The sequence below is a fragment of the Siphateles boraxobius genome, unplaced genomic scaffold (genome assembly GCF_051911475.1).
Source record: "Siphateles boraxobius isolate OS27281-9 unplaced genomic scaffold, OSU_SipBor_1 86, whole genome shotgun sequence".
In the NCBI taxonomy this organism is placed as follows: Eukaryota; Metazoa; Chordata; class Actinopteri; order Cypriniformes; family Leuciscidae; genus Siphateles; species Siphateles boraxobius.
The window spans coordinates 10,135,381-10,162,959 of NW_027509215.1; the positions used below are offsets into that span (position 1 = coordinate 10,135,381).

General features: G+C 44.0%; 1 protein-coding gene across 3 annotated transcripts in view; it reads right to left on the reverse strand.

Moving 5' to 3' along the window:
- The window catches only part of LOC143731290 (uncharacterized), a 190,299-nt gene that overhangs the window by 114,002 nt on the left and 48,718 nt on the right, over positions 1 to 27,579 (reverse strand). For all 3 annotated transcript variants that reach the window (XM_077222093.1, XM_077222094.1, XM_077222095.1), the window contains exons 2-3: positions 24,557 to 25,261; positions 5,835 to 6,539 (exon numbers count right to left, since the gene is read on the reverse strand). In XM_077222093.1, the coding sequence (XP_077078208.1) occupies positions 5,835 to 6,539; positions 24,557 to 25,261 (1,410 nt within the window). The remainder of the gene's footprint in view (positions 1 to 5,834; positions 6,540 to 24,556; positions 25,262 to 27,579) is intronic.

The window sequence follows — 27,579 nt, forward strand, 5'->3', positions numbered from 1 at the left end:
GAAGCAGACTACAGCAAATAAACAATCCTGCTTAAAAGATAACCCCTAGTCTCCTGGTCTTCGCTTCTGAGTTTCTCTACACTTAAGAAGAACAAGGTTTACAACAGATGGTGCCCTGTGACCCGGATGGAGAAACTGAAACTCAACAAAGAATGAACTTTTGAAACTTCAAAGCTCAAAGATCTCAATAAAGATCTGACTTTCCAGTTCCAGACTGAATCTTTTTAATCCAGAAAGATCTCAACAAAGCTGACTGAGTTCCAGAACTGAATCTCAACAAAGATCTCAACAAAGCTAACTGAGTTCCAGAACTGAATCTCAACTAAGATCTCAACAAAGCTAACTGAGTTCCAGAACCAAGCTCAACAAAGATCTCTGACTGAGTTTCCAGACGGAACCTTTCCATACAGCAAACGATTTGGTGAGTTTCACTCTATTCAAAGAACCACTGAAGACCAGTACAAATTTGTTATTCCTCTGCGCCGCCAGAGAAGAGTTAACAGACTGCTGTAGAGTTTGGTTAACTAAAGTTATCCTCTAAAGTTGCTTTTAGAGATGAAATGTATCCTCTGTTTTTTCAGACAGGGAAGATTAACGTACATGTTAATACTGTTTACCCTCTGCTTTGCCAGGGAAGTGTTTTATCCTCTATAAAGTTAGGGAAGATTAGCATCAAGTGCTAATATATTGTACCCTCTGTTTTCAGGCAGGGAAGATTAACGTACATGTTAATATTGTTTTATCCTCTGCTTTGCCAGGGAGGTGGCAAAAGTTTTTTTCAGGCAGGGAAGAATTTAGCATTAAGTGCTAATATTTTGTTTTATCCTCTGTTTCAGGCAGGGAAGATTAGCGTAAAGTGCTAGTAATTTGTGTATCCTTTGCTTCAGGCAGAGAAGGTTAGCATTAACAACAGTAATCTGTGTTAACGAGTGTACCCTCTGTTTGATCAGAGAAGTTTTAGTGTTTTTGATTGTGTGATAACAAAGAAACATCACAAAATGGTTAGAAGGAATGCTAGACTAATTCCCACAACTGAAAAAAGTGGTCTGGCTACCCCTTTATGGACAGACAGTGAGTTTAAGTCATTGTTAGGGGAGCAGATGGACTCCATAGTGACTGAGTCAGTCAGATTGGATTTGAGAAAGAAATTTGGTATTCACCCAGAAAAGGTATGGTCTATTGAAGAATGCAAGAAGGTGTTGGGTACATACATCAGGAAGAGAAACATAAAAGGGATTATCTGCTGCCACCAAGAATTTAGCTTATCCATTGCACAAGAACAAGCTAGGTGTATTGCTAAGTTAAAAGAACAGAACAAACAATTGTTCACTCGAGCTTCCTGTCTCACGAAAAAGGTGGGCCATAACAAGGCCTCAACCAAATGTGACTCAGAAGACCAACAGTCAGATGAGATTTATCCTGATTTAAAAGCTTTCTTTGAAACAGATGTAGCTCTCCAATCAGTAACTGATTAGCCTGTAGATTCAGTAAAGGTATGTGTCGCAAGAAGATCTCAGGGAATTGATGGAACTGAAAGTGTTCTTCCCAACTCTTCTGTTGTCCAAAACCAAACTGTTGCCAAAGCACTCGGACCTAGAGACATAGAAAGAGTATCCCAAAGCTTACCTTCAGTACGCACAGATTTTTCTGAATTTAGAAGGGCATTGATCAGTAAAATGCGTCTTTACGACATGTCTTGGCAGAAGTCACACAGCTGATGTCACAAATTCTAACTGAATCTGAATTCAACAGTTTTGAGTCTGGTGTTACTTCTGAACTACAACATGCCAGAAAAGATGAATGGAGAGAGGGAGTTCTGAAAGCGTTGAAGAACATTGTTGGACCAAACATGGACTGGTCAAAGATCACTAGTTGTGTACAGAAGAAGGATGAGACTGTTAGTGAGTACACCGCAAGATTCTGTCAGTCAGCTGCAACATACAGTGGTATCGCTGACACTTCAGAGAAGGTGCTAGATGATAATGGCCCCCTAGTTCGCACATGGTTTGATGGTCTTTTGTCAGAACATAGAAAAGCATTGCCTTTCTTAGACTTCACATGGTCCACTAAAGCCATACAAAACAATTTGGAGAGGTTAGCTGCATGGGAAAGAGACTCTGATGTCAAGGCAAGAGTAAAAATTGCAGCAGCATTCTTTAAGGTCAACACAGAGAATCAACAGAAACGCAAATGTCCTAAGAGAGAGGGCAGTTGTTATTATCGTGGTAAACATGGACATTGGGGAAAAGAGTGTAGGAAAAACAAAAAGAACTTTAAACAAGTTAACAATGTTACTCAGCTCCTACTCAGTCTGCTTGCTACTCTGAAGCAGCCTGTCCCCTCGTCATTAAACTCGTTGGGCAGCTTGTTGATGTGTTAACCATTTGGGCTGTGAGTGCTTAATTTCCCCAGTAACTTACAACAAAGATGAAAGACTTATTTTTGTTTAATAGAATAAAAGGAAAGTGACGGTCTCACCCTTCCTTTGGGGAACACTGGTTAAGTAAACTCACAGCCTTAAATGTTATGCTACAGCACAGGCCCTTCATCAGTAATGAGTTTAGGTCAGGCTGTAAACTTAAAATACCCTCATGTAGTGACTAATAATGAATCAAGCCAAAGTCACTTTTGTCACCTCCTCCCGTTGGGGAAATTGGTTAACTACCCTCACAGTACCCTCACCCATTCTCATGTATGATGTCTAAAATGACTGAAGTTGTGTTAGAGGATGAAGGAGAAATGACTCACGATTGTGTTACGCTTACATACAAACCTTTGAGGGAAGTAAAAGAAACTCCCATAGAGAATTCAGAATTTGAGTTGTTTGTTGACAGTTCAGCTCAAGTAATTGAAAGTAATTCAGAAACAAGCCATTAGAGCCTATGTGGCATGAACCACATTAAGTGATGTTGATTACACCAGCTGCAGTATTGTGTCAGGGAAGAAAAAAAAAACCTGGACTAATGTGTCACACTGTAAAGTTGCTCCCCCACCTACAGGGATAGGTTAGGACACAGAACCAGTGAGGAGCCCAGAGAAGAACCGAATGCAACAGGCTTCGGGGGTCAAACTCTGCGGTGAAGACTCCCTCATAGGCCTTCCCTATCCTAGTCCATCCTTACCTCACTGTTTCTTAGGTGTCAAAGGAATTAAGAAATAGGGAAAGATGGAACAACAATAGCAGACTCAGAAAAAGTTTACAACCATAGTGTTTGAACAAATACTGCTCTACTGTCTAGCAGACTCGGAAATGTTTACAACCCTAGTGTGTGAACAAATACTGCTCTCCTGTCTTTTGTTTTCATTCTTACTCTGTGCAGACACCACTTGATGATGGCTGTCCGGGACCCATACGCACCGACCTCATCTGCGTATGAAGCCACAAGAAAACCTCAAGAAAACGACTAGACCCACTGCTGAACCAACTATCACGAAAAAAAAAAAAAAATACACAACGCAGAGACTCACATACGAAACCTTCAGTCATCCATCAACATGATCAAGATTGTCGTACCAGTAACATGACAGACACTCTCGCTTCGCACAAGATAATGATCTTACAGAACAGAGTGGCCTTGGATTCAACAGAAGGAGGAGCCTGCACCATCATCAGACCTGAATGCTGCACCGGTTTTAATGGATCCTACAGAGAACTTGAACAAAATCCAACAAGACATTCTTGATCTTTCAGCAAAATTACACCAGATGACTGAAGTTAATTTTTCATGGTTCGGAAACTTGTTAGGTAAACCGTGGATATGAATAAAGGAAATAGCAATTCTGCTGTTGTTTCTCCTACTAGCGTACTATCTATGCGTCCACAGTATCAAGTGTTTCATACAACATATGAATCACGCCTCTCACGGGAAAATCACAGTTCCTACCAGAAAAGACTATTACCCTTAGGAACGTTACGGACCCTAAAATTGCATGTTTGTGTCTGTGTCAGCATGCAATTGCAGAAACAGCAACACAGAACATGCGTTATGTGCCTGTAACGATCACAAGTTACAAGAATGAACTTTTAAGTGTCTAAATTTGTATTTTGTGAGAGTTATTTAGAACTCTCAAAGGGGGAAATGTAGGATTACAAATTTTATTTAAATGTTTAATTGAGCTTCCAATACAATAGTATAGAAACTGAGAAAGTTTAGTAGACTGAATTTAGATATCAGAGTATCAGCAAGAGATTCATTGCCAGTCCTGTTCTCTCTATTGTAAGTTAAATTGATCAGAGCACTGAGACTATCACCTTTTGTCTTTATGCACTGCCTGGCCATTAAGATAATGTGAAGGTATCGGTGAAGAGTCTGGCTGATTGGATTAGGATATTTACATTACACTGTTATGCTGATTGGATTAGGATTGGTAACACTCTCAGTCTAGGGCACGTTCCTCATTTACATGCTTTTGTTTCAGATTGTCTCCACCTTTATGTAACTCCTCCCCTTTAAAGGGTATATGAACTACTGTATACTGCTTTTAGTTAGGCTTGGGTAAGATTTTGGACGAAGCAGACTACAGCAAATAAACAATCCTGCTTAAAAGATAACCCCTAGTCTCCTGGTCTTCGCTTCTGAGTTTCTCTAGACTTAGGAAGAACAAGGTTTACTTCAAAGTGTGTTTGACAGGACTCACTTCCTGGTGCTTCAGAACAGCAACAAACATGAGGCGTCTCTATAGGTGTAAAGCTGATGTTTAAGATTATATTCAAGACAAGATGTTTGCAGTTTTCTTTTATTTATTAGAATAGTTTTCTATGAATTAGGTAAATGGATTTCCGTTATCAAAAGCACACCCTATGAAGAACATGATAATTTAAGAAATTAAAGTGCTTATTTCCTTCAGTAACAGATTGTATGGGCCGTCACTGTGAGCTGCTTTGAACACATCTATTGGGAATGCCTCTACAAATAGCGGTTAATGACAAGAAGTTTCTGGCTGTGTTTCTTTCTGAAATTGCTGTGACTGTTTCATTTTCATGATTTACTTAAAGGGATAGTTCACCCAAAAATGAAAATTCTGTCAGTAATTACTCACCCTCATGTTGTTTCAACCCCGTAAGACCTTAGTTCATCTTCGGAACACGAATTAAGATATTTTTGATAAATCTGAGAGCTGGATCACTCCTCCATAGGCTTCTTAATGGATTGAAACTTGCCAGCCCCGAAAAGTTATTAAAGACATCGTTAAAATAGTCCAAGTGACTACAGTGGCTCAATCTTAAGTTTATCAAGCGACGAGAATACTTTTTGTGCGCAAAAACAAACAAAAATAAGGACTTTATTTCAACTATTCATTTCCTTCTCTGTGGGCCTCTAGTCAGTTAACTTAGTGTGATTGTGTAGAGCTACGTCACACGTAGGCTCACTATTGGCCGACGCTGGTCATGTGTGTGATGCGTGTGACGTACAACAACAGAAGCGCTGCGCTGTTACACTAGTGAACTCACTCGAGGCCCACGGAGAAGGAAGTGAATAGTTGAAATAAAGTCGTTATTTTTGTTTTTTTTGCGCACAAAAAGTATTCTCGTCGCTTGATAAACTTAAGATTGAGCCACTGTAGTCACTTGGACTATTTTAACGATGTCTTTAATAACTTTTCGGGGCCGGCAAGTTTCAATCCCTGAAGAAGCCTATGGACTAGTATGGAAGAGTGATCCAGCTCTCAGATTTCATCAAAAATATCTTAATTCGTGTTCCGAAGATGAACGAAGGTCTTACGGGGTTGAACAACATGAGGGTGAGTAAATACTGACAGAATTTACATTTCTGGGTGAACTATCCCTTTTATATACTCAGTGTGTATCTGCATTATACAGTATATGGACTCACTCATCTGTGATCTGATGTTTTCTCTCCTTTTTTGCATCCTCTTCATTCGTTCTTCTGCTCTCTCTTCCTCTGCTCTTCTTCTCTCGTTCACCTCCTGTAAAATTTTTCTGTCTATTTCAAAATAGCAGCCGTTGTTTTGTGCCACTGTCTCCTCAATCTTCTCCAGCAGCTCCTTGATCTGAGTGTCGTCACTCCAGTTGTGATTGTTGAGAACATGAAACCTGTTCCCACATTTGTCCAGCAGCCACTGGAGATCCTGCCCTTCACTCTCGATGTGCTGCTCTATAGATGTGTCTAACAGAGAGTCTCCACCAGTGAACAGCACTATAGTGTGACTCCAGACTCTCTCACTGAGAAGATCCAGATGCTCCTGCAATGCTTTTCTCTCAGTCTCTTTAAATGCGCAGTCCACGCGTATGATCAGTAGTACAGCGTGTGGTCCGGGAGGACACAGAGACACACTGAGCAAAATCTCCTGTTTCAGTAACTCAGGACTGAACTCTAAAGAGAAATCCCACCGCCATCCTGGAGCTTCAATGACAGTGATGTGTCTGTCTGCTACTTCTCCATGTCTCTTCACACACTGAGCAGATTTCTTCAAGTCAAACTCCTCTCTGCCCAGGATGGTGTTTCCAGCTGAACTCTTACCAGCATATCTATATCCCATCAACACAATCCTGAGCTCTGAGAGACGTTGAGTATCACCTGCTACAAATACAGAACAAACACACTTCTTAAGGAGGGTGACATCTTAAATCTTCATAAATAATCTCGGTTTGTGAAAAAGGGGTTCCTGAAATTAGGTTCACCTTATCTGTGTATGGGTGTCAAACTACAGTTTTTGATTAAAAATGACATAAGTGTATCTCACATCAATTAATCTCTTAAAACAGAGTTGAACAAAAGTTATCGATGGGCAATAATTATGAATTACGGAGAAAAGAAAATTGCTTAATTTCAATGATCTGCACACAAAACAACAGATCACAGAACACACAGATTAAGCAAGACTTAATTCCAAATAGCTTCAGAATAATGTTTTCAGAAATTACATTCTTCAAAAAATAATTAAGTTTTCCCTTTAAACCAAAGAATAAATCTCTCTCGTGTGGGTGTTCTCGACAGGGAAAGCATTATCAATGCACTGGTGGATATTAGCACCAGCAAATACACGACTCTATTACATTTACATTCATTTACTAGATGGAAAGAAAGTCAAAAAAGACCATTTGTTACTGCTTAAATTTTTTAAATAACTTTATGGGAAAAAAATCTGCCTAAATGGGCATAAATGGATCCAAAATCCTACCTGTATTAACCAATATAAAAGCAATAAAAGAGTCTCGCAAAAACCGTGAACATGTTGACATTTTTTCTTTCGTAAAAATAGCTTCTAATCTTACACATGTCCATTTTACATGACATATTTTTGCTTTAGTTGGATCTCCAAATAAAATATAGTTCCACCAGCAGTCTAGAAGTTTTTACTTGTACTTTCAAAGTGTGTTTCCTGCTCAGCTACTGTTCGGACGCTCTCGCTTACTGCTCCGCGCTTTGCTCTATCGCTTTTATATTTCTATATTTTATCTCCTTTTATCACCTACTTTTAACTTCAGCAAATCAGCACAGTGCTCAAACGCTTGGATTACTACAAAAAAAAAGCAGAATTATTTTATTCGACCAGCCTCCCACTGAAAGCTTACATTCCGGGGAAGAGAAAACACAACTGCCTACATTCATAAGGATAAGAAAATGCCTCCTCTGGAATCTACTTGCTGCTCCAACTGCCACAGACTTTTACAAAGGATTGCAATTCTTGAAACAAAGTTAATTGCGGGACCACCAAACCAGACGGAACACACAACAGAGCTTCGTCATGGACGTCCTCAGCATACAGCCGGTGAGTCCCATGAATCTAGTGCTTCTCGACAGGCCATACTGAGTGTAGAGAAACAAGCCGATCGTTTTACTAATCGATGGCACAAACAGGGTGCGAGACCCAAACGCACTCGAGACATCAGATTGTCACGAGCATCACATATTACTGCAGTAGCATCCTCTACCCCAGATACGGCTCTGACAAGGACTGCAAACACTGGTCTCCTACCACCGCCTATACATCTTGAGAACAGATTTGAAGTATTAATGAATGAGGAATCCCCAAATTTGATGAATGTGATCGCACACAGACTGAATCAGCCAGTAGCTAACACTGATGCTAACTGGGGCTCAAGGTCGAGCAGACAGCGGCACTCAGCTCACAGTGCAGCCGAGCCCAGGACTCTGATAGTGGGCGACTCCGTAATCAGAAACATTAATAGCAGGGATACAACAACGTGCTGCCTTCCACAAGCAACAACATCTGATGTAAACAGGGAACTTCAGAACATTCTGATGAAACATAAGACTGCAAATCGACTCATCATTCATGTGGGGAAGAATGATATTCATAAAGAGCAGTCGGAACTTCTTAAAAAGGATTTCAATGAACTTTTTGAAACTGTTACGTGCCCACTGAATGAGTTTGAACAGGGACAACATAACACATAAAAACGACACCTCAAACGTCAAATGACAATACAAAAACAATTTATTGTCAATGGTTTAAATGATAAATAATTGAGTCACAAAGAAAGCATGGTGGTAAAATGAATAGTAAAACAAACAGAAAGAAAAACCCTGCTCACAGCTGTCTTTCGGATCAAAGTTCTCTCCTACCTCCCGTCCAAAAAGAAAGACAATATTCCGGTGAGTCTTCCGGGTCCGCTGACTGCTGTTCTAGCTAAACCTACACTAAACAACGTGATAACCCAACACCAATACCACCAGCTCGAAACAAAAGAAAAACGGGTAAGACGTAGTACATATAGCGTCCCGCTAAGAACGGCATAAGAAAGAAACATGAAACATGACGCTGATCATGTAGACGCCTCTGTGGAGACGAGCGCCTGCGAGCACTCTGAAGGGCGCGCGCGCTGCCATCAGAGACGACTCAGGAATGAAAGTGAGAGCGTCAACCAGGTGTGAGCGAGAGCGGATGTTGATCTCGGCGTCCTTATAGCAGCAAGCCCCGCCCACTCGCAGCTGGCGAGACGTCACGTCACCTATGGGGAGAGACAGCGAGAAAGAACAGCACAGACCTTGTTCCCAACAGGCTGACCAACGTAACACCCCCACCCTTAAAGAAAATAAATTGGGATTAAATCAATAACCAATAAACAGATTATAAATAACATTTACAAACCCACAAACAGCAAGGACTCCCAAACATGCTGAACTAAAACAGGGAAGAGAAAAAAAATTAAGCAATTTATTTGGCAATTTTCAACAGGACCGAGACAATGCATCTGCAACTACGTTGTCACGTCCTCGAATATGTCTAATCTCCAAGTTGCAACCTTGAAGGATCAAACTCCACCGCATTAAACGTTGGTTGGAATTTCTCATGCGATCAAGAAAAACCAAAGGGTTGTGGTCTGTATAGACCACCACCGGACACAAAGCACCTCCGACATAGACCTCGAAGTGCTGAAAGGCAAGCACAAGAGCAAGGGCTTCCTTTTCTATTGTCGAATAAGCACGCTGACAGCGGGTGAACTTACGCGAAAAAAAACAGACAGGGTGTTCAAAACCATCCCCGTCCTGTTGCAAAAGAACGGCTCCCGCTCCCAGATCACTCGCGTCAACAGCGATGGAAAAAGGCAGAGAAAAATTAGGAGCGGCTAGCACAGGCGCAGTAGTCAACAGTGCTTTTATAGAGTCGAAAGCAGCTTGACTCCGTGAAGTCCAGATATAAGACACCTTCGGACTCAGCAGATCAGTGAGAGGTGAGGCAAGAGCAGAGAAGTTTTTACAAAACGACCGATAGTAGCCGACCATGCCAAGGAAGCGGCGGAGTTCGCGGCGGGTTGTTGGAGAAGGATAATTCAAAATCGCCTCCACTTTAGACTGGACAGGGCGCACCTGCCCCCGACCAACCACTTTACCCAGATAGACCACAGTGGCCTGGCCAAACTCACACATAGCCAGGTTAATGGTCAAATTAGCTTCAGACAACCTGCCAAACACAGTAGAAAGATGGGTCATATGCGAAAACCAGGAGTCACTATAGATGATCAAATCATCTAAATAAGCCTCGCAGTTGGACACCCCTTCAAGAACGCCGTTGATAAGCCTCTGAAAGGTGGCAGGAGCGTTACGAAGGCCGAAGGCCATAGCGGTGTACTGGAGGAAGTGATCAGGTGTTACAAAGGCTGAGATCTCCTTGGCACGGAGCGTCAACGGAACCTGCCAGTAACCCTTCAATAGGTCAATTTTACTGACGAATACAGCGGAACCCAGACGATCAACACAATCGTCAATGCGCGGTAATGGGTAACTGTCAGGCCTTGTGACAGCATTCACCCTCCTAAAATCCGTGCAAAACCGGGTGGAGCCGTCACTCTTTGGAACAAGTAAACAAGGCGAACTCCACGGACTATTACTAGACTCTGCAATGCCGTTTCTCAGCATGAACTTCACCTCATTTGAAAACAACAACCTTTTATGTGAATTTACACGATACGGATGTTGTTTAATTGGGCATGTAGCGCCCACATCAATGTCATGCTCAATTTTCGTTGTCCGATGCGGCACATCAGAAAACAGGTTCTCATACTGCTTAAACAGAGAGACTAAGTCGTTACGTTCCAAGGTGGACAAGTTAGACAAAAATGAATCTAAATCATTAAGAACCTCAGAATTCTTCATTCTTCCTTCAATAACCTCCCTCGAGGGAATACGACCTTCATCTTCCAACAAAGGACTAAACACAGCGCCCTGTTGTACCGACGGAAACACATTCTCAACATGCGCCGTCACCGCCAGCGAAGCAGCAACTTCAGCACCCCACTTCTTGGACAGCGCCACTTTTGGCAAGCGAACATCAGTTCTGTTAACTGAAGTGGAAGGCGATTTGAGCTCCGTAACTGAACCTTCTCCTCGATCACAAAACAGCTTCAGACGATTAATGTGACACAACGTAGTCTTTCTCCTTCGATCTGGAGTAGAGATAACATAGTTTAAGTCACCCACTCGTCGTTCGACACGATAGGGACCACTGTAACGAGCCTGCAAAGCAGAACCCAACCCAGGAATCAACACGAGAACTCTATCCCCAGGACTGAAACTTCGAGAAACAGCCCTCTGATCAAATCTCTGCTTCATTCTCTTCTGACAGACCCCTAAATTATCTCTAGCCAACTGACATGCACGACTGAGTCTACTACGCATCTTAGACACATAATTCGTCAAACTGAGACAATCTTTAGGCTCAGCAACCCAAGACTCCTTCAACAGCTTTAAAGGTCCCCGAACTGTGTGCCCAAAAACCAGCTCCGACGGGCTAAAACCCAAACTCTCTTGTACCACCTCGCGCACAGCAAAAAGAGCAGACGGAACCCCTTCGTCCCAATCACGCTGGAACTCGAGGCAAAAACACTTGAGTATACTCTTCAAAGTTTGATGGAACCTCTCGAGTGCACCTTGAGTCTGCGGACGGTACGGGCTGGATGTAACATGATGGACCGCGAGCTGACGCATAACTTGTGCGAACACACGAGACATAAAATTGGTGCCGCGGTCTGTCTGAACTGTTTTTGGGAGGCCAAAAAGAGAGAAGAAACCCATCAGGGCTTTTATAATGACCGGAGCTGTGATTTTGCGGAGCGGGACAGCTTCTGGAAAACGAGTCGAGCTACGCATTATGGTGAGCAACCATTGATTCCCAGTCTTTGTTCGAGGCAATGGACCAACACAGTCCAGTATAATATTTTCAAAAGGCTCAAAAGCAACCGGAATTGGCTGTAAAGGGGCAGGTGGAATCACCTGGTTAGGTTTACCAGTAACCTGACACACGTGACATGTTCTACAGTATCTCACAACGTCTCTCTTAATACCTGGCCAAAAAAAAAAGGCGTTGAACTCTATCAGTAGTTTTATTTACGCCAAGATGACCTGCCAAGTGATGGTCATGAGCCAAACTCAGAACCTTATCCCGAAAAGCAACTGGGACAACAACTTGAAAAAGAACTCTCCACTCATCTTGCGCTGAGGCCATCAGAGGTCTCCACTTGCGCATTAAGACACCATCTCGTAAAAAATAGCCATACGGCGTATGCTCAATATCTTCTTCAGACAAACTTTCTGAAAAAAAAGAAGACAGAGATGGGTCACTTTTCTGTTCCTTAATGAGCTGCTCTCGACTCATAGACAAATTATGAACATCAGAGGGAAACGACAGTGAACCAGAATTCAAAAGTAACTCACTATCGCTTGAGAGTGAAGGTCGAGCAATAAAAGTATCGCTAAGGTCAAGCTGTTCCTCAATTCCATTCTCTAGTTCATTTCTCGCCATGGCTCGAGTAACGACGCTAGAGGAAAAAACTTCAGGGAAGCTAATGGACAAGTCATCTGTACACGTTTTTGGAAGTGCATGAGACACTATGGGGCAAGGCAAAACTTTTCCCCCACACAAATCATTACCCAGTATCATCGCTACATTTTCAATGGGCAAGGAGGGCCGTACACCCACGGTAACGTTGCCAGTAACTAAGTCAGACATAAGAAAAATCTCATGCAGAGGGACATTAACATGACCCATTTCGAATCCACGCACCAAAATACTATCACCAGTAAAAGTCTCATCACCGAAAGGCAATACATCTCGTAAAATAAAGCTCTGTGAAGCGCCAGTATCTCGCAGAATTTTTACCGGAGTTTTTACACGCTCACCGGGCAAAGAGACAAAACCATCCATTATAAACGGCCCAAAACCGTGCCTATCCAACTTAGTGTCGTTCCTACTCACCGATAAATTTGAAACACACAACCCCACCTCTGATCTGTAAGAAGCGGGCTGACTTGTCGCCCTGTTTTTACGCTTTAGAGTATAACACTCAGACAGAACATGACCTCGTTTCTTACAGTAGGCGCAGGCCGGAACGGTAACACTAGACCCCGACGGACGGCGGTCTGGAGAGCGAGCAGAAGCAGGCACGGTCTCTTTAGACATTTTAGACATATTTGAATGGCCCGAGACATTTTGCGAAAGTTTTAAATTAGGAAGGACACGCTTATGTGTGAGCACGTACTCGTCAGCCAACACGGCTGCGCGAGCAGGAGTCAGATTTTTATGCTCACTAACATGGGTAGCGACAGCTTGAGGAAGACCGTTTTTAACATCTTCAAGAATAATCAAATCACGAAGAGATTGAAAAGTTGTTACTTCTTGTGAACTAAGCCAACGATCAAATAACATTTCTTTTTCCCTAACATATTCGACATAGGTGAGAGCTTCAGGCTTAAGATAACTGCGAAACTTTTGTCGATAAGCCTCAGGCACAAGAGCATAAATGCGTAAAACAGCATGTTTAACTTTTTCGTAATCTGCTGCGTCTTCGAGAGTTAATGAGGAATAAGCTTCCTGCGCTTTTCCAGTGAAGACACATTGTAACGTCATGGTCCAAATTTCTTTAGGCCATTTAAATGTTGTAGCCACGCGCTCGAAATGCGCAAAAAACTTATCAACTTCGCTCTCATTAAAAGGTGGAACGAGGCGAATGTTACGAGTTATGTCTAACTGATCTGGCTTAAATGCAACACCAGCCTCACGAGCCTTCAATTCAAGTTCTTTAATGCGTAACGCTTGTGCAAATTCAAGATCTTTCAATCTAAATTCGTGTTCTCTTTTTTCTCGTTCTCGTACTGTCTGTCTATCAGCCTCTAATCTAGTTTTCTCGCGTTCCCATTCAATTTCCTTTTCTCTTAACTGTAAACGTTTCAATTCTAGTGCTGCTTTAGTAGGTGAAGAGTCAATAAGAAGACGCTTACCCAGATCAGGTGATGTAGATACTTCAGGAGACACTTTTCCAAACTCACCCAGTTCTCGCAACTTTTCCACAAGCATATCCTGCAGATCAGCCTTGGAAGGGCTACCACTCACTTCAAGTTTATAGTGGCCCGCGATTCTAACAAGGTCATCACGTGTAATCGTTAACAACAACTCTTGCGAAGGAGCGATGATAAACGCGTCTAAATCAAACATTGCGAGTGATTCCAAATTCCCTAAATGGGCAAAAGTCGAAAGAGAAAACAAAACAAAAGGCGCTCTCCCACAGCGCGCAGTAGGCTACAACCACCACCGAAAAAGATTTTTACGAAAGGAAAAATCGAGAAGAACAAATAAATAAATATGGTCCAAAACCCGGCAAAACGAGCCCCCATTTATATGTTACGTGCCCACTGAATGAGTTTGAACAGGGACAACATAACACATAAAAACGACACCTCAAACGTCAAATGACAATACAAAAACAATTTATTGTCAATGGTTTAAATGATAAATAATTGAGTCACAAAGAAAGCATGCTGGTAAAATGAATAGTAAAACAAACAGAAAGAAAAACCCTGCTCACAGCTGTCTTTCGGATCAAAGTTCTCTCCTACCTCCCGTCCAAAAAGAAAGACAATATTCCGGTGAGTCTTCCGGGTCCGCTGACTGCTGTTCTAGCTAAACCTACACTAAACAACGTGATAACCCAACACCAATACCACCAGCTCGAAACAAAAGAAAAACGGGTAAGACGTAGTACATATAGCGTCCCGCTAAGAACGGCATAAGAAAGAAACATGAAACATGACGCTGATCATGTAGACGCCTCTGTGGAGACGAGCGCCTGCGAGCACTCTGAAGGGCGCGCGCGCTGCCATCAGAGACGACTCAGGAATGAAAGTGAGAGCGTCAACCAGGTGTGAGCGAGAGCGGATGTTGATCTCGGCGTCCTTATAGCAGCAAGCCCCGCCCACTCGCAGCTGGCGAGACGTCACGTGACCTATGGGGAGAGACAGCGAGAAAGAACAGCACAGACCTTGTTCCCAACAGGCTGACCAACGTAACAGAAACACTTAAAAGACTGAAAGTTCAAACATTCATCAGTGGACCACTCCCAGCAAGAGGAACAAACAGGTTTTCACGGTTGCTTGGGCTTAATACATGGCTGCAAAAAACCTGCAATATAAAAGGAGTGAACTTTATTGACAACTTCAATCTTTTCTGGAGTCAGAGGCAACTGTTTCAACAGGATGGCCACCACCCAAACAAACTTGGTTCAAGAGTGCTTAAGGACAATATCTACTTCTCCCTCCGTCATCCTTCTGCAATCTGTGCCAATCCACTCAACCTGAATGGCACACACACACCTGGATACAGTATGAATGACCACAGGATTTCACTTCAGCACCTGAATGGACATGCGGTTGACACATCACACAAGGACAGTGATAACACCACTCAGCCACAACAACCTCTGCTCACGGACACAATCTCAGCTGAGCCCTGCCCACAGAGCTCACCACAGACAGACTGTGACATACCAGCACTGCTCCAAGATACAGCACCCAAGGACGACTTTCTGGAAAACAGCCAGGGAAACCAGGACAGCATATTACAGCCTCCAATAACACCAGAGCAACAATCCCTCTCACCGGAAACGTTATCACTCTCTCCAGCATCTCCACCTCTGTGCTTCTCAGAGAAAATGGAACAACTGGTGCATGCTGGAACTAGACTATCCCACTCTTTTGCTGCGAGCCCCCAGATACCAACCAAAAAACGCCAGGCCCCACAACCACCAAAGCCTGCGGGCCCAGCTCGCCCTCCCCCTCCCCCTGTGAGAGCTCTTCGGCCTCTGCCAAAGCGCCAGGGCCCACACCCTCCTCCAGCGGCTCGAGGTGATCCAAAAACAACTGATACCAGCTCTCAGTGATATGTGTCGGGTCCCCGCTATGATAACAATAACTTTCTCAAATGTTTACAGAACAAGCGGGAACCCAGTGTGCCTGTATCTTTTTCTATTGCTGTTCGATTACATGATAGAAAGTCTAAGGCCTTCAAAAGCCGTACAGCAAACCCATCTAATCTGGTGCCTATTACACGACATACCAAGATTGCTTGCACTTTTAAACATCCGCTCACTTAAAAATAAATCACTTTTAGTCAACGACTTAATAACCACATACAACCTGGATTTTATGTTGCTAAATTAAACTTGGCTAGAAGAAAGTTGCAGTGCAACAGTCCTCAATGAAACAGCCCCTCCTAACTTTACTTTTATGAGTGTCTGCAGAGCTGTCAGAAGAGGCGGAGGTTTAGCTGCTCTTTATAAAGATGTCTATCAATGTAAGCAAATATCATTTGGGAATTACCCCTCTTTCGAATATCTGGGTATTGTGTTAAAAGGTGCTCCACGCATTTTACTTATCATTGTTTACAGGCCTCCAAAATACTCTCCAGCTTTTGCTGAGAACTTAACAGAACTGTTATCAACAATTTCCTCAGAGTTTGACTGCTTTGCCATTGCTGGAGATTTTAACATTCACATAGATAATGCTGAAAACATTATGGCAAAAGAAATCAAAACTGTTTTAAAAACTTTTGATCTGACTCAGCATGTACATGGACCCACACATAATCGTGGACACACTCTAGATTTACTTATCAGTAAGGGTCTAAACATTTCATCAATTGTTATTAAGGATGTAGCACTGTCTGATCATTTTTGTATTTTCTTTGATATATTGATCTCTCCTGCCATTGAAGCTAGATCTGTGTCTGTCAAGAAGAGATGCTTAAATGAGAACACTAGTGCACTGTTTATGAAGGCTATGTCTTTAACACCAAGCATATCTGCTGACTCTGTTGATTTTCTCCTTGATTCTTTTAACTCAAAAGTTAAGAGTGTAATTGAGGATATTGCTCCTGTGAAAGTCAGGAAGAAGAGTGGCAGACAAAAAGCACCTTGGAGAAACTCAACAGCAGTGCAAAATATGAAAAGACAATGCAGAAAAGCAGAGCGCATGTGGCGGAAGACAAAACTTGTAGTCCATTATAACATCTACAAAGATAGCATCCATGCTTTCAATAAGGAACTAAGCAAAGCTAGACAGACTTTCTTCTCGAATATTATAAACAGCAATATAAACAACACGAGCACTCTTTTTGCTACTGTAGAGAGACTGACAAACCCCCCAAGCCAGATTCCCAGTGAAATGCTCTCAGACAGCAAGTGCAGAGAGTTTGCTTCTTTCTTCTCTGAGAAAATCAATAATATCAGAAAGGTGATCAGCTCATCCTTGAGTTGCGCTGGGGTCAGGCAGATCAGACAACAGCACGAGAAAGTAGCCACTATGTCTGATTTCGAAGAAATTGATGGCAAAATTTTGGAAGAAACCGTACAGCACCTAAAAACATCAACCTGCGCCCTTGACGCACTTCCCACATCTTTTTTCAAAAATGTGTTACACAGCTTAGAAGCAGATCTCCTAGAAGTGGTAAATGCCTCACTTCTCTCTGGGAGTTTTCCGACCTCCCTGAAAACTGCTGTTGTCAAGCCCATCCTGAAAAAGAGCAATCTGGATAAGACCATATTAAACAACTATAGACCGATCTCAAATCTTCCTTTCATAGGCAAGATCATTGAAAAAGTTGTCTTCAATCAGCTGAACAAATTCTTAAGCTCGAATGGATACTTTGACCATTTTCAATCTGGTTTCCGACCGCACCACAGTACAGAGACCGCGCTCATAAAGATAATAAATGATATTCGCTTAAATACTGATACAGGCAAATTATCAGTGCTGGTACTACTCGACCTCAGTGCTGCATTTGACACTGTTGATCACAAAATACTTCTTGACAGGCTGGAAAACTGGGTCGGGCTTTCTGGGATAGTCCTAAAATGGTTCAGGTCATACTTAGGAGGGAGAGGTTATTATGTGAGTATTGGAGATCATAAGTCTGAGTGGACACCCATGACATGCGGAGTCCCTCAAGGCTCAATTCTTGCGCCACTCCTATTCAACCTGTACATGCTCCCAATGAGCCAAATAATGAGAAAGAACCAAATCGCTTACCACAGCTATGCAGACGACACACAGCTCTACTTATCCCTATCGCCTAACGATTACAGCCCCATTGACTCCCTTTGCCAATGCATTGATGAAGTAAACAATTGGATGTGCCAAAACTTTCTTCAGCTAAACAAAGACAAAACTGAAGTCATTGCGTTTGGAAACAAAGATGAAGTTCTCAAGGTGAACGCATACATTCAGTCTAGGGGTCAAACAACTAAAAATCAAGTCAGGAATCTTGGTGTGTCTCTAGAGTCAGACCTTAGTTTCAGTAGTCATGTCAAAGCAATAACTAAATCAGCATACTATCACCTGAAAAATATTGCAAGAATTAGATGCTTTGTTTCCAGTCAAGACTTAGAAAAACTTGTGCATGCTTTTATCACCAGTAGGGTGGATTATTGTAATGGACTTCTCACTGGCCTTCCCAAAAAGACCATAAGACAGTTGCAGCTCATACAGAACGCTGCTGCTAGGATTCTGAGCAGAACCAGAAAATATGATCACATCACACCAGTCCTCAGGTCTTTACACTGGCTGCCAGTTACATTTAGGATTGATTTTAAAGTATTATTACTGCTATATAAATCATTCAATGGCCTAGGACCTCAATACATTGCAGATATGCTCAGTGAATATAAACCCAACAGATCACTCAGATCATTAGGATCACATCGGCTAGAAATACCAAGGGTTCACTCTAAGCATGGCGAGTCTGCTTTTAGCTACTATGCCAGCCGCAGCTGGAACCAGCTTCCGGAAGAGATCAGATGTGCTCCTACAGTAGTCACATTCAAATCCAGACTCAAAACACATCTGTTTAGCTGTGCATTTACTGAATGAGCACTGTGCCACTGTTCGTCCGACTGTTTGCACTGTATTTTATTTTATATTTTAATTATTCTGATTTCATTTGATTATTTCTGTATTTTATCTTTTATTCTAAACTGTTTTAATTATTCTGATTTCTTTTGATTATTTTAATTTCTTCTATGTAAAGCACTTTGAATTACCATTGTGTATGAAATGTGCTATATAAATAAACTTGCCTTGCCTTGCCTTGCCTTGTTTGACAGGACTCACTTCCTGGTGCTTCAGAACAGCAACAAACATGTGTTCTGACCTCTCTGAAGTAAATTAACTTTTTTTTTTTTTTTTTTACATAATTGTGTGTGCAACAGTGCCCCCTTTTGGGTAACCAGCAGCAGTAGCTTTAGTTTAAGTTTCACTTCCTGTGGTAAATGTCCATCAACAGTTAGTTGTGTGCTGCAGAGCAGAGTGCCAGTGCGGTTCCCTTTCGAAGGGAACTCAACAATACGTCAACGACGCTATGGGGGAACGCCTCAGGCGTGACAGGTGTCTGAAATCACTATCAAATCACGTCAATCATATTGACCGGCGACAGCCCGTGAATCATTAGCGTGAATGATTAACGTGCGACCTGGAAGTATAAAGGGGCGCCTTGCAAACATGACAAATCATCTCATCGTCTTCAGGGACTGTCTGTTTGAAAACGCTACTCAATGAAACGGTAAGAAAATGAAATGTACAGCACACGAGTGTGTTTTTTCCTGCCTGGGAGAAGAGCGCGCACGAGAGGTTCTCGAGGGAATCCTCTGTGTGAACTGTGAGCGTTTTTCTCTTAAAACGCTCCGCTCTCGTCTGGCCCTCTTCTCGAGTGAAGGGGGTTCAACGTCTGGTCCGCGTGGTCCCGCTCGTGCCGAGGCAGAGCGGCGACTTGCATCATGGGCTTCCAGATAGAGCTCATCGATCATCTTGAGAGTCCTGTAAACCTCTCAAATGATTCGACGGCTGACGAGGGCGAACTGCAGACACCAATGGTTTCCTGCAGTTGCTGCTCTTCAGGACGAGCAGGAGATGGCTGAGGAGGTTTATAATCAGGTAGATCCTGAACCCTCTCAGCCACCCTGCCCCGTGTATGCAGACCTGGTGGATGTTGTGGAGCGCGCCGCCAACAGGCTGTAGCTGCCATGGCGACGCGCTAGAGGAGAGACCGCTCGCGGTAGGCTTGGCGATCGGTTTCTCCCCTGCCATACACACCAGCTCAGGTGAGCCTTCCATTCCTTCCTGATCTTCACACGGAGATCGAGAGGGCATGGAAGAGCCCATACTCTGCCCGTATTCACCGACATCAGCGGGTTAATTTCGCTGATGTTGAGGGGATCGCAGAGCATGGGTATGTGTCGATGCCGCCCATTTGACGAGTCGTTTGCGAACTATCTCGTGTCTGGGCAGGCGTCGACACTGAGAGCTCCAACCCTGCCATCCAAACCGCTAAAGTCAACAGCACGTTTGAATGGCAGAGCATACACGACAGCGGTTCAGGCTGGTGCTTCCCTGCACACTATGGCGGTGCTGCAAAGGCATATCAGGCCGACCTGCTGCAGGATCCTGCATACCGCTGAGATCCGGTTCCACACCCAGGCAGGCGGGAGGGCCTGGCCCTTCACGGTCCGAGGACCGTAGACAGGGCCAGAGAGCCAGTGTCGCCTCTCGTGCGCCCCCTCCGTGGAGGAACAGGGCGCAGAAGAGGCGTGACTCCCGCAAGAAGAGGGATCTGAGGGAGGTTATCCAACACAAGCGCACACAGTGTCGCTGATGGATAATCTCCCCGGAGGGCTTCATTAAAAAGAAATCCAGCCCTCTCCTCTCTTCTGACTCCCCAGACGTTCATTACATCAGGCCTGGGGCTGGGCCTATGATAAGAACGATGTTCCAATGGCCAGCCTAGGCTTGGCTAGTAGAAACGCCTCTTTCAGGCATGTAAAGTGGTGGACCCCAGGGTCAAAAGAACTATCTGGCGAGTCTTCACTCCGCACGCCGCAGGTGAGCTGACTGGTCTTTTAAGAGTAATTTTAATTTTTTGTGAATTAAAATTCCGAGATGTATCTCTCTACAGACCTCGTTCCCTGTATAGAGCTATGGGGTCATGTCAAGGTAATAAGGTAAGAGAAGTTTCCTGGATCATTAGGGCCCTGAAGTTCCCCGTTAGGTGGCCAGAACGATAACTATGTTAGCCTTCGGGCTGTTAGCCACCTCAGGGTAGAGTAGTTGGTCTCTCTCTTAGAAATTTTTACTTAGAGTGTTGACTGACGCTAGAGCTTCAGATAGATCTTATGTCCGGCCCACGGGTCCGTTGACTTCTTCCTGAGTATTTCGCCCCTTGAGCTCTGTTTGGGTTTCATTAGGCTGAGCGATTCTGCAGCCCTTTGTATGGAATAATACAGACTATATTCTTTAGTAAGGCTGTGGCTCCTCCGAGCCCTCAGATTGATCTATGCTTGCAGGCTGGCCCTCACCAGGGCCGCCTCTGTAGCTGGCCTAGGCTGTGCCAGGGATAATAGAGGCGCTCTGCTAAAAATTTTAGCATTTCCTCCTCTGACCCTTCACTGTGTGAATGTTGGTTTATAGCATCCCTGTATAAACAGCCTCCTCCCGTGGGAGTCGTTAGGCCAAGGCCCGCCCCCTTCTCTGCATTCTGGGGTGACTAGAGTAATGCAGCGTGGTGCTGAGGATGGTTTGTAAGGACATGGTAGGCCTCAAACAGGCCTCCGTGGTATATATGTCTTTATTGAGCAGGGTTAGGCCGTCTTTCGCTTCACGAAGAAGACTGGGTTTCCTGCCCGACCCTGCCATGCAGAACTGGCCTATGGATTTAGGCCGCCAGTTTAGGCTTCACTCACCTCGCTGAGCTACTGCTCGAGCGCTAGGTTGTAGGTGGTTGGCTTTCATTCAAGCCCCACTCCCCTAGGTTGGGCACAGATACATTTCTGTCACCCCTAGAGCCGCTGGCAGGCCCGCACCCTGATAACCTCAGGGTGAGGTGTGAGTATTCCCCTGTGATACAGGGTAGGTCTGAGCACTTCACTCCCAGTTCTGTTTTATCCCACCTCGCACCACTATGGCTCGGGTCGAGTATGAAGTAAGCTTCACTTCTCTTTGGTCGAAGTACGCTCCCCTGAAGCCAGAGCATTGCCCTGAGCTGACGCCCATGCATAGATGGTAGGCCCCTGACTAACTGGGGCCTCCGTTGAGGCAGAGTGGCGTATGTTGTACTCCCCTTGTTTTAAGGGTACTAGCTTTCTTGCGGAGTACACTGCCATGGGCAATGTGATTAGGCACCAGGATGCTGTAGGCGCCATTAGGTAGTAGGCCTCAGCAGGCCTCCTTGATTGGACAGCCCCCCAGAGGGCACTGTAGGCCAGCTCACTTTACGTGGTTGGCCTTGGTGGTTCGGGCAGTTGACTCACTGATGGGTAGTAGGCCTTAAACAGGCCTCCTCGGAGGTGAGTCCCAACATTGTGGGACATACCTTATAGCGCTACTGGAAGCCCATTAGTGAATTATGCTGTGTAGTATGGTTTCCAACAGTGTACTTTATGGCAGAATATGACTTGCTATTAGCTAGTAGGCCCGACCAGGCCTCCCTGATAGGCGAGTCCCCAGCTGGCTGGCCTTAGCAGGCCACCTTATACTTTCACCCGGACTCAGGGCTCAAAGCTACCAGTGAGTTCCCACAGATAGTGGTGACCAGGTGGTAGGCCTCACCAGGCCTCCCTGAAGATGAGCTCCCCACATACCGTGGTTGTAAGGTAGCAGGCCTCACCGGGCCTCCCTGAAGGTGAGTTCCCACGTACTGTGGTTATCAGGTAGTAGGCCTCACGTGCCTCCCTAAGGGATCAGGTAGTAGGCCTCTCCGGGCCTCCCTGTAACGCTCCCTAGTGGTGCTGGGTTTATGAAGCTAGTGGTCTCTTGCTATCAGTTTCAGCTAGCCTTAATAGGCAGCTGCTGAAGGCGAGCTTGGGCCCTGGCTCGCTAAAGTGTTCATTCTCTGCTAAAGGTTCCCTCCCGGAACCCTTTTCTGCCTACAGCCTGGTTTGCCTACCAGGCAGACCTTGTGCTCCCCTCACGAGGGTCTCTATGAGCATGCGGCTGCCTGAGTCTGGTCAGACGGTCGTAGGCCTCTCGTGAGGCCTCCCAGTTAGATCAGCCCTTAGGCCTTCACAGGCCTCCTCAGTGTTTTGAAACACAGACACTGGGTTGATCCGTGGATCGAGTAGAGAAACTCCCCTCGCTAGCAAGGGTCGGAAAGCACTATGCTGAGTCATACTCTCCGGGATATCCCGTCTCTGAGATCCGGGCCGAGTGGTTCACTGCCAGCTTCGCAGTCCCTCGGGTTGGATGCCTTACTTAAGGCATTTGTCCAGAGGCTCTGTCTTCAGACAGACAGGATTTGGCCAGACTAAGTGTCTATGTACTGGCGCCAGGTCAGGCCGTCCTGGTGGCATTTCGGGGCAGAGTACGTTCCCCTGAATAGTGACTGGCTGGGGTTCCCTTGGGTTCCCTAGCCACATTCCCTAGAAGGGACCCCTTCTAATTGGAAGCTGAGGTTCCAGGCCCTGAGCCGGCCCAGGTAGACCTTTCATTTAACCATGTTTATGAAGGTTTTTCTGTGAGGCTGTAGCTTGGGCTATGACCGTAGGGAATGCTGTCACTGACAGCCCAGTGTGACCTGAGGGTGAGTGGTTCTAGCGTTTCATTTGAAGTTGCTGGTTCTGACAGTTGTCACTGCCACTTGGCATGCACTCCCCTTAGCATGGCGGCGTTGGTATATCGTTCCCCATAGCGTCGTTGACGTATTGTTGAGTTCCCTTCGAAAGGGAACGTCTCAGGTTACGACTGTAACCTATGTTCCCTGAGAACAGGGAACGAGACAATACGTCTCCCTGCCATGCCGCGGGGCTTGCCTACCGTACAGTCCCTTCAGACGATAAGGTGATTTGTCATGTTTGCAAGGCGCCCCTTTATACTTCCAGGTCGCACGTTAATCATTCACGCTAATGATTCACGGGCTGTCGCCGGTCAATATGATTGACGTGATTTGATAGTGATTTCAGACACCTGTCACGCCTGAGGCGTTCCCCCATAGCGTCGTTGACGTATTGTCTCGTTCCCTGTTCTCAGGGAACATAGGTTACAGTCGTAACCTGAGACGTTTTCTCTTGCTGCATTTTTTCTTTTTTACATTGTTGCCCTGGATACTATTTGTCCGTAACAGGCTACTGAACATATTACTAAAAAATTTTAAAAGTAATTGTTCTTGGCATATCTTTGATTTATTGGAGTTTTCTAATGTCAAATGACCAAATTGATAGTTAGCATGACTATTATTTATGACTCAGCATTTCTGTTGCTATTAATTGTGTACTTTAGATATCTGTATTGGTTTGATCTCATTTCTGTTTGTCTTTTGCTCTTTGTTACAGTTTTACAGTATAATAAGAAAATTAAAGTTTCTTCGCGGAACCCAAGAAAAGTTATGCCTTGTGTCTTTTTTGGAGAACTTTACACTGTTAGCTAACTGTCGAGCTTTGAAGAAGCAACTCATTGCGAGGACAGTATATCGCGTCTCTATAGGTGTAAAGCTGATGTTTAAGATTATATTCAAGACGAGATGTTTGCTTTTTTATATTATTTTATTGTTTTCTATGAATTAGGTAAATGGATTTCCATTATCAAAAAAGCACACCCTATGAATAACATGATAATTTAAGAAATGAAAGTGCTTATTTCCTTCAGTAACAGATTGCATGGGCCGTCACTGTGAGCTGATTTGAACCCATCTATTGGGAATGCCTCTACAAATAGTGGTTAATGACAAGAAGTTTCTGGCTATTATTGCTTTGACTGTTTCATTTTCATGATTTACTTAATAAACTCAGTGTGTATCTGCACTATACAGTATATGGACTCACTCATCTGTGATCTGATGTTTTCTCTCCTTTTTTGCATCCTCTTCATTCGTTCTTCTGCTCTCTCTTCCTCTGCTCTTCTTCTCTCTTTCACCTCCTGTAAAATCTTTCTGTCTATTTCAAAATGGCAGCCGTTGTTTTGTGCCACTGTCTCCTCAATCTTCTCCAGCAGCTCCTTGATCTGAGTGTCGTCACTCCTGTTGTGATTGTTGAGAACATGAAACCTGTTCCCACATTTGTCCAGCAGCCACTGGAGATCCTGCCCTTCACTCTCGATGTGCTGCTCTATAGATGTATCTAACAGAGAGTCTCCATGAGTGAACAGCACTATAGTGTGACTCCAGACTCTCTCACTGAGAAGATCCAGATGCTCCTGAAATGCTTTTCTCCCAGTGTCTTTAAATGTGTAGTCCACGCGTATGATCAGTAGTACAGCGTGTGGTCCTGGAGGACACAGAGACACACTGAGCATAATCTCCTGTTTCAGTAACTCAGGACTGAACTCTACAGGGGAATTCCTCCGCCATCCTGGAGCTTCAATGACAGTGATGTGTCTGTCTGCTACTTCTCCATGTCTCTTCACACACTGAGCAGATTTCTTCAAGTCAAACTCCTCTCTGCCCAGGATGGTGTTTCCAGCTGAACTCTTACCAGCTCCTCTATATCCCATCAACACAATCCTGAGCTCTGAGAGACGTTGGGCATCACCTGCAACAGATATAGAACAAAACACACGGCTTTCCTGTAGTGTGTGCTTCTGAACAACTATCAAGAAAGCTGTACTATAAATATGCTAATCATAATAATACAAATGCTTCATGAATGGAGTTACGTTAATCATCATCCATGGTTAGGCTAACTAAATTATGAAGAAAATGAGAATTGTTTAATTTTCTCAATCAGGAGAAAACAAAAACACACAGATTAGTCTACAGAAAACTCAGGGCTAAATTGCCATTTGTTGCAAAAATAACATGTTTTCAGTAATTATATATCCTTTAAAAATATGCAAATGTGAAAAGGCAAACTAAATTGAGTAAATCTCTCTCGCGCGCGCACACTCCTGGCACATGCATAATTGCACAGCGACGCACTTTAAAATACATGACTGTATTCTGCAAATAAACATAAAACGCAATCCGTGACAAGCCATATGTATAGTAAACGACTATATGGAGAACAAAGCAAGCCCTAAGTGTCTTAACAAATTTATTTAGTTTAGACCAATATGAAAGTGAAAGCAGCAATGTCTCACGGAAACAGTAACGTTAGGTTAAACACGTCTAGTTTGATTAAAAGTCATATTTACTATGAATCAACAAGGAAACGATGATTAGTTTTTAAAATCATAAATACTTACTTAAGTCCATTTTCTTCACGCTGTCCGACAATTGCCACCCCAGACGAAGTCCTTGCCACCCCGCTGAAAACATTACACTGTTTGATTTTTTACGAACATTTCCCAAATCTCAATGCATGCTACACTTGTCATTGGTTAAGCTGACAGGCAGCTCCTCCTTCGTGCTCCAAACGGCTCCGAAACAAAACATAACGCGGCAGCACACACAGGATCGATGAAGAGCGTTTTGCTGGTATGTACGGCTTTTATTGGTATTAAATTAAACGAAGTACTGTTTTAACGGGAAGTAAGGGAGACGTTGCACTGTAGTGCTTAGCATTAATACTTAAATGAGCATTACTAGTCTCGTGAACCTGACTGACTGTCACGCCTGCGTGAAGATGCTTAAAACATGTCGTTAGCAAAATGTTCAGCAACAATCACAGACATTAGGTAGGCTCAGAGCCATAGAGAGAAAGAGTTGCGACACGCTTTGATGTCGCCGCTATGGCTGTCACGTGGTTCATGTAAGCCCCAATAGTTCCAAAACATACGCTGGCTGTCATGTTCTTCTATGGGACAGACAGCAGCGATTACATTATTGAACGGTAAATATAAAATAAAACACACATCCAAGTACTTTTTCAGCTGTTACTGCATTATTGCATTTAGTTAATGTCAGTTTTGCATTTGGAGAGGCAGGGTGATAACGGAATACTGTAAATTACTTAGATAAGTTTTAGGGTTTTTTTGGAGGGAAAAGCTTAATGTTCATGTTCGCATGGGTAGTAGCACTGGCTTTAGCGGCTCATCTGATGATGGACGTCTCATGATATTTATTTTAGCACAACTGGGCTGTATTAGGCCATGGATCCATGATCTTGCTTATAAATTCCGATTCAGCCATTAGCCTACCTTCGTGATCACGCAAAGAGGTCTGCAGTGGCGGTCCGTTCAGAATTCCAACCAACATAAAATACAAATAATTACGCTGTGCATGTACAAATGAATGATTTAGGAGGGAAATGGACTGCTCCCATAACGTAGAAAGCAACGACTATATTTGCAGCAATGTTTGGTAAATATTAACTATATAAAATGAAACGTACTCGGTTATTAACGTAACCTCGGTTCTCTCTAGAGAGGGAACGAGTACTGCGTAATATCTTACGCAATGGGAAAACCTCTTTTCCACGAGATATTGAAGCCAAAAATTATCCTTAATTTTGAATTAATGTAAAACGCTGTGCGGCAGCATGCAGACATAGGCAAGACGGCTCGCGCGCCTATTGGCTGCCCTGCGGCAACAGTAGCAGCCTATCTAGAGAGGCCCTGCGTGACGTGAAACCCAATGGGGGCGCTTCGCACCCATTTCATCACGTACCGCCAGAATACGCGTGGCCTTGGCCTATAAATACGCTCGACAGGCTGATACAAACTGGTTTTCATCACTGAAGCGAACCAGCGCTGTTGTATGCACGGCAAGATACGCAGTACTCGTTCCCTCTCTAGAGAGAACCGAGGTTACGTTAGTAACCGAGTACGTTCTCTTACGAGAGTATCTCTCGTAATGCGTAATATCTTACGCTATGGGGAACACAATGCAACACGCCATGCGTACTGGGATCCGACACCAAAGTCCCAAGGGCACTAGCCCGGGGCTCATATAGTGCATAATCACCGTAGA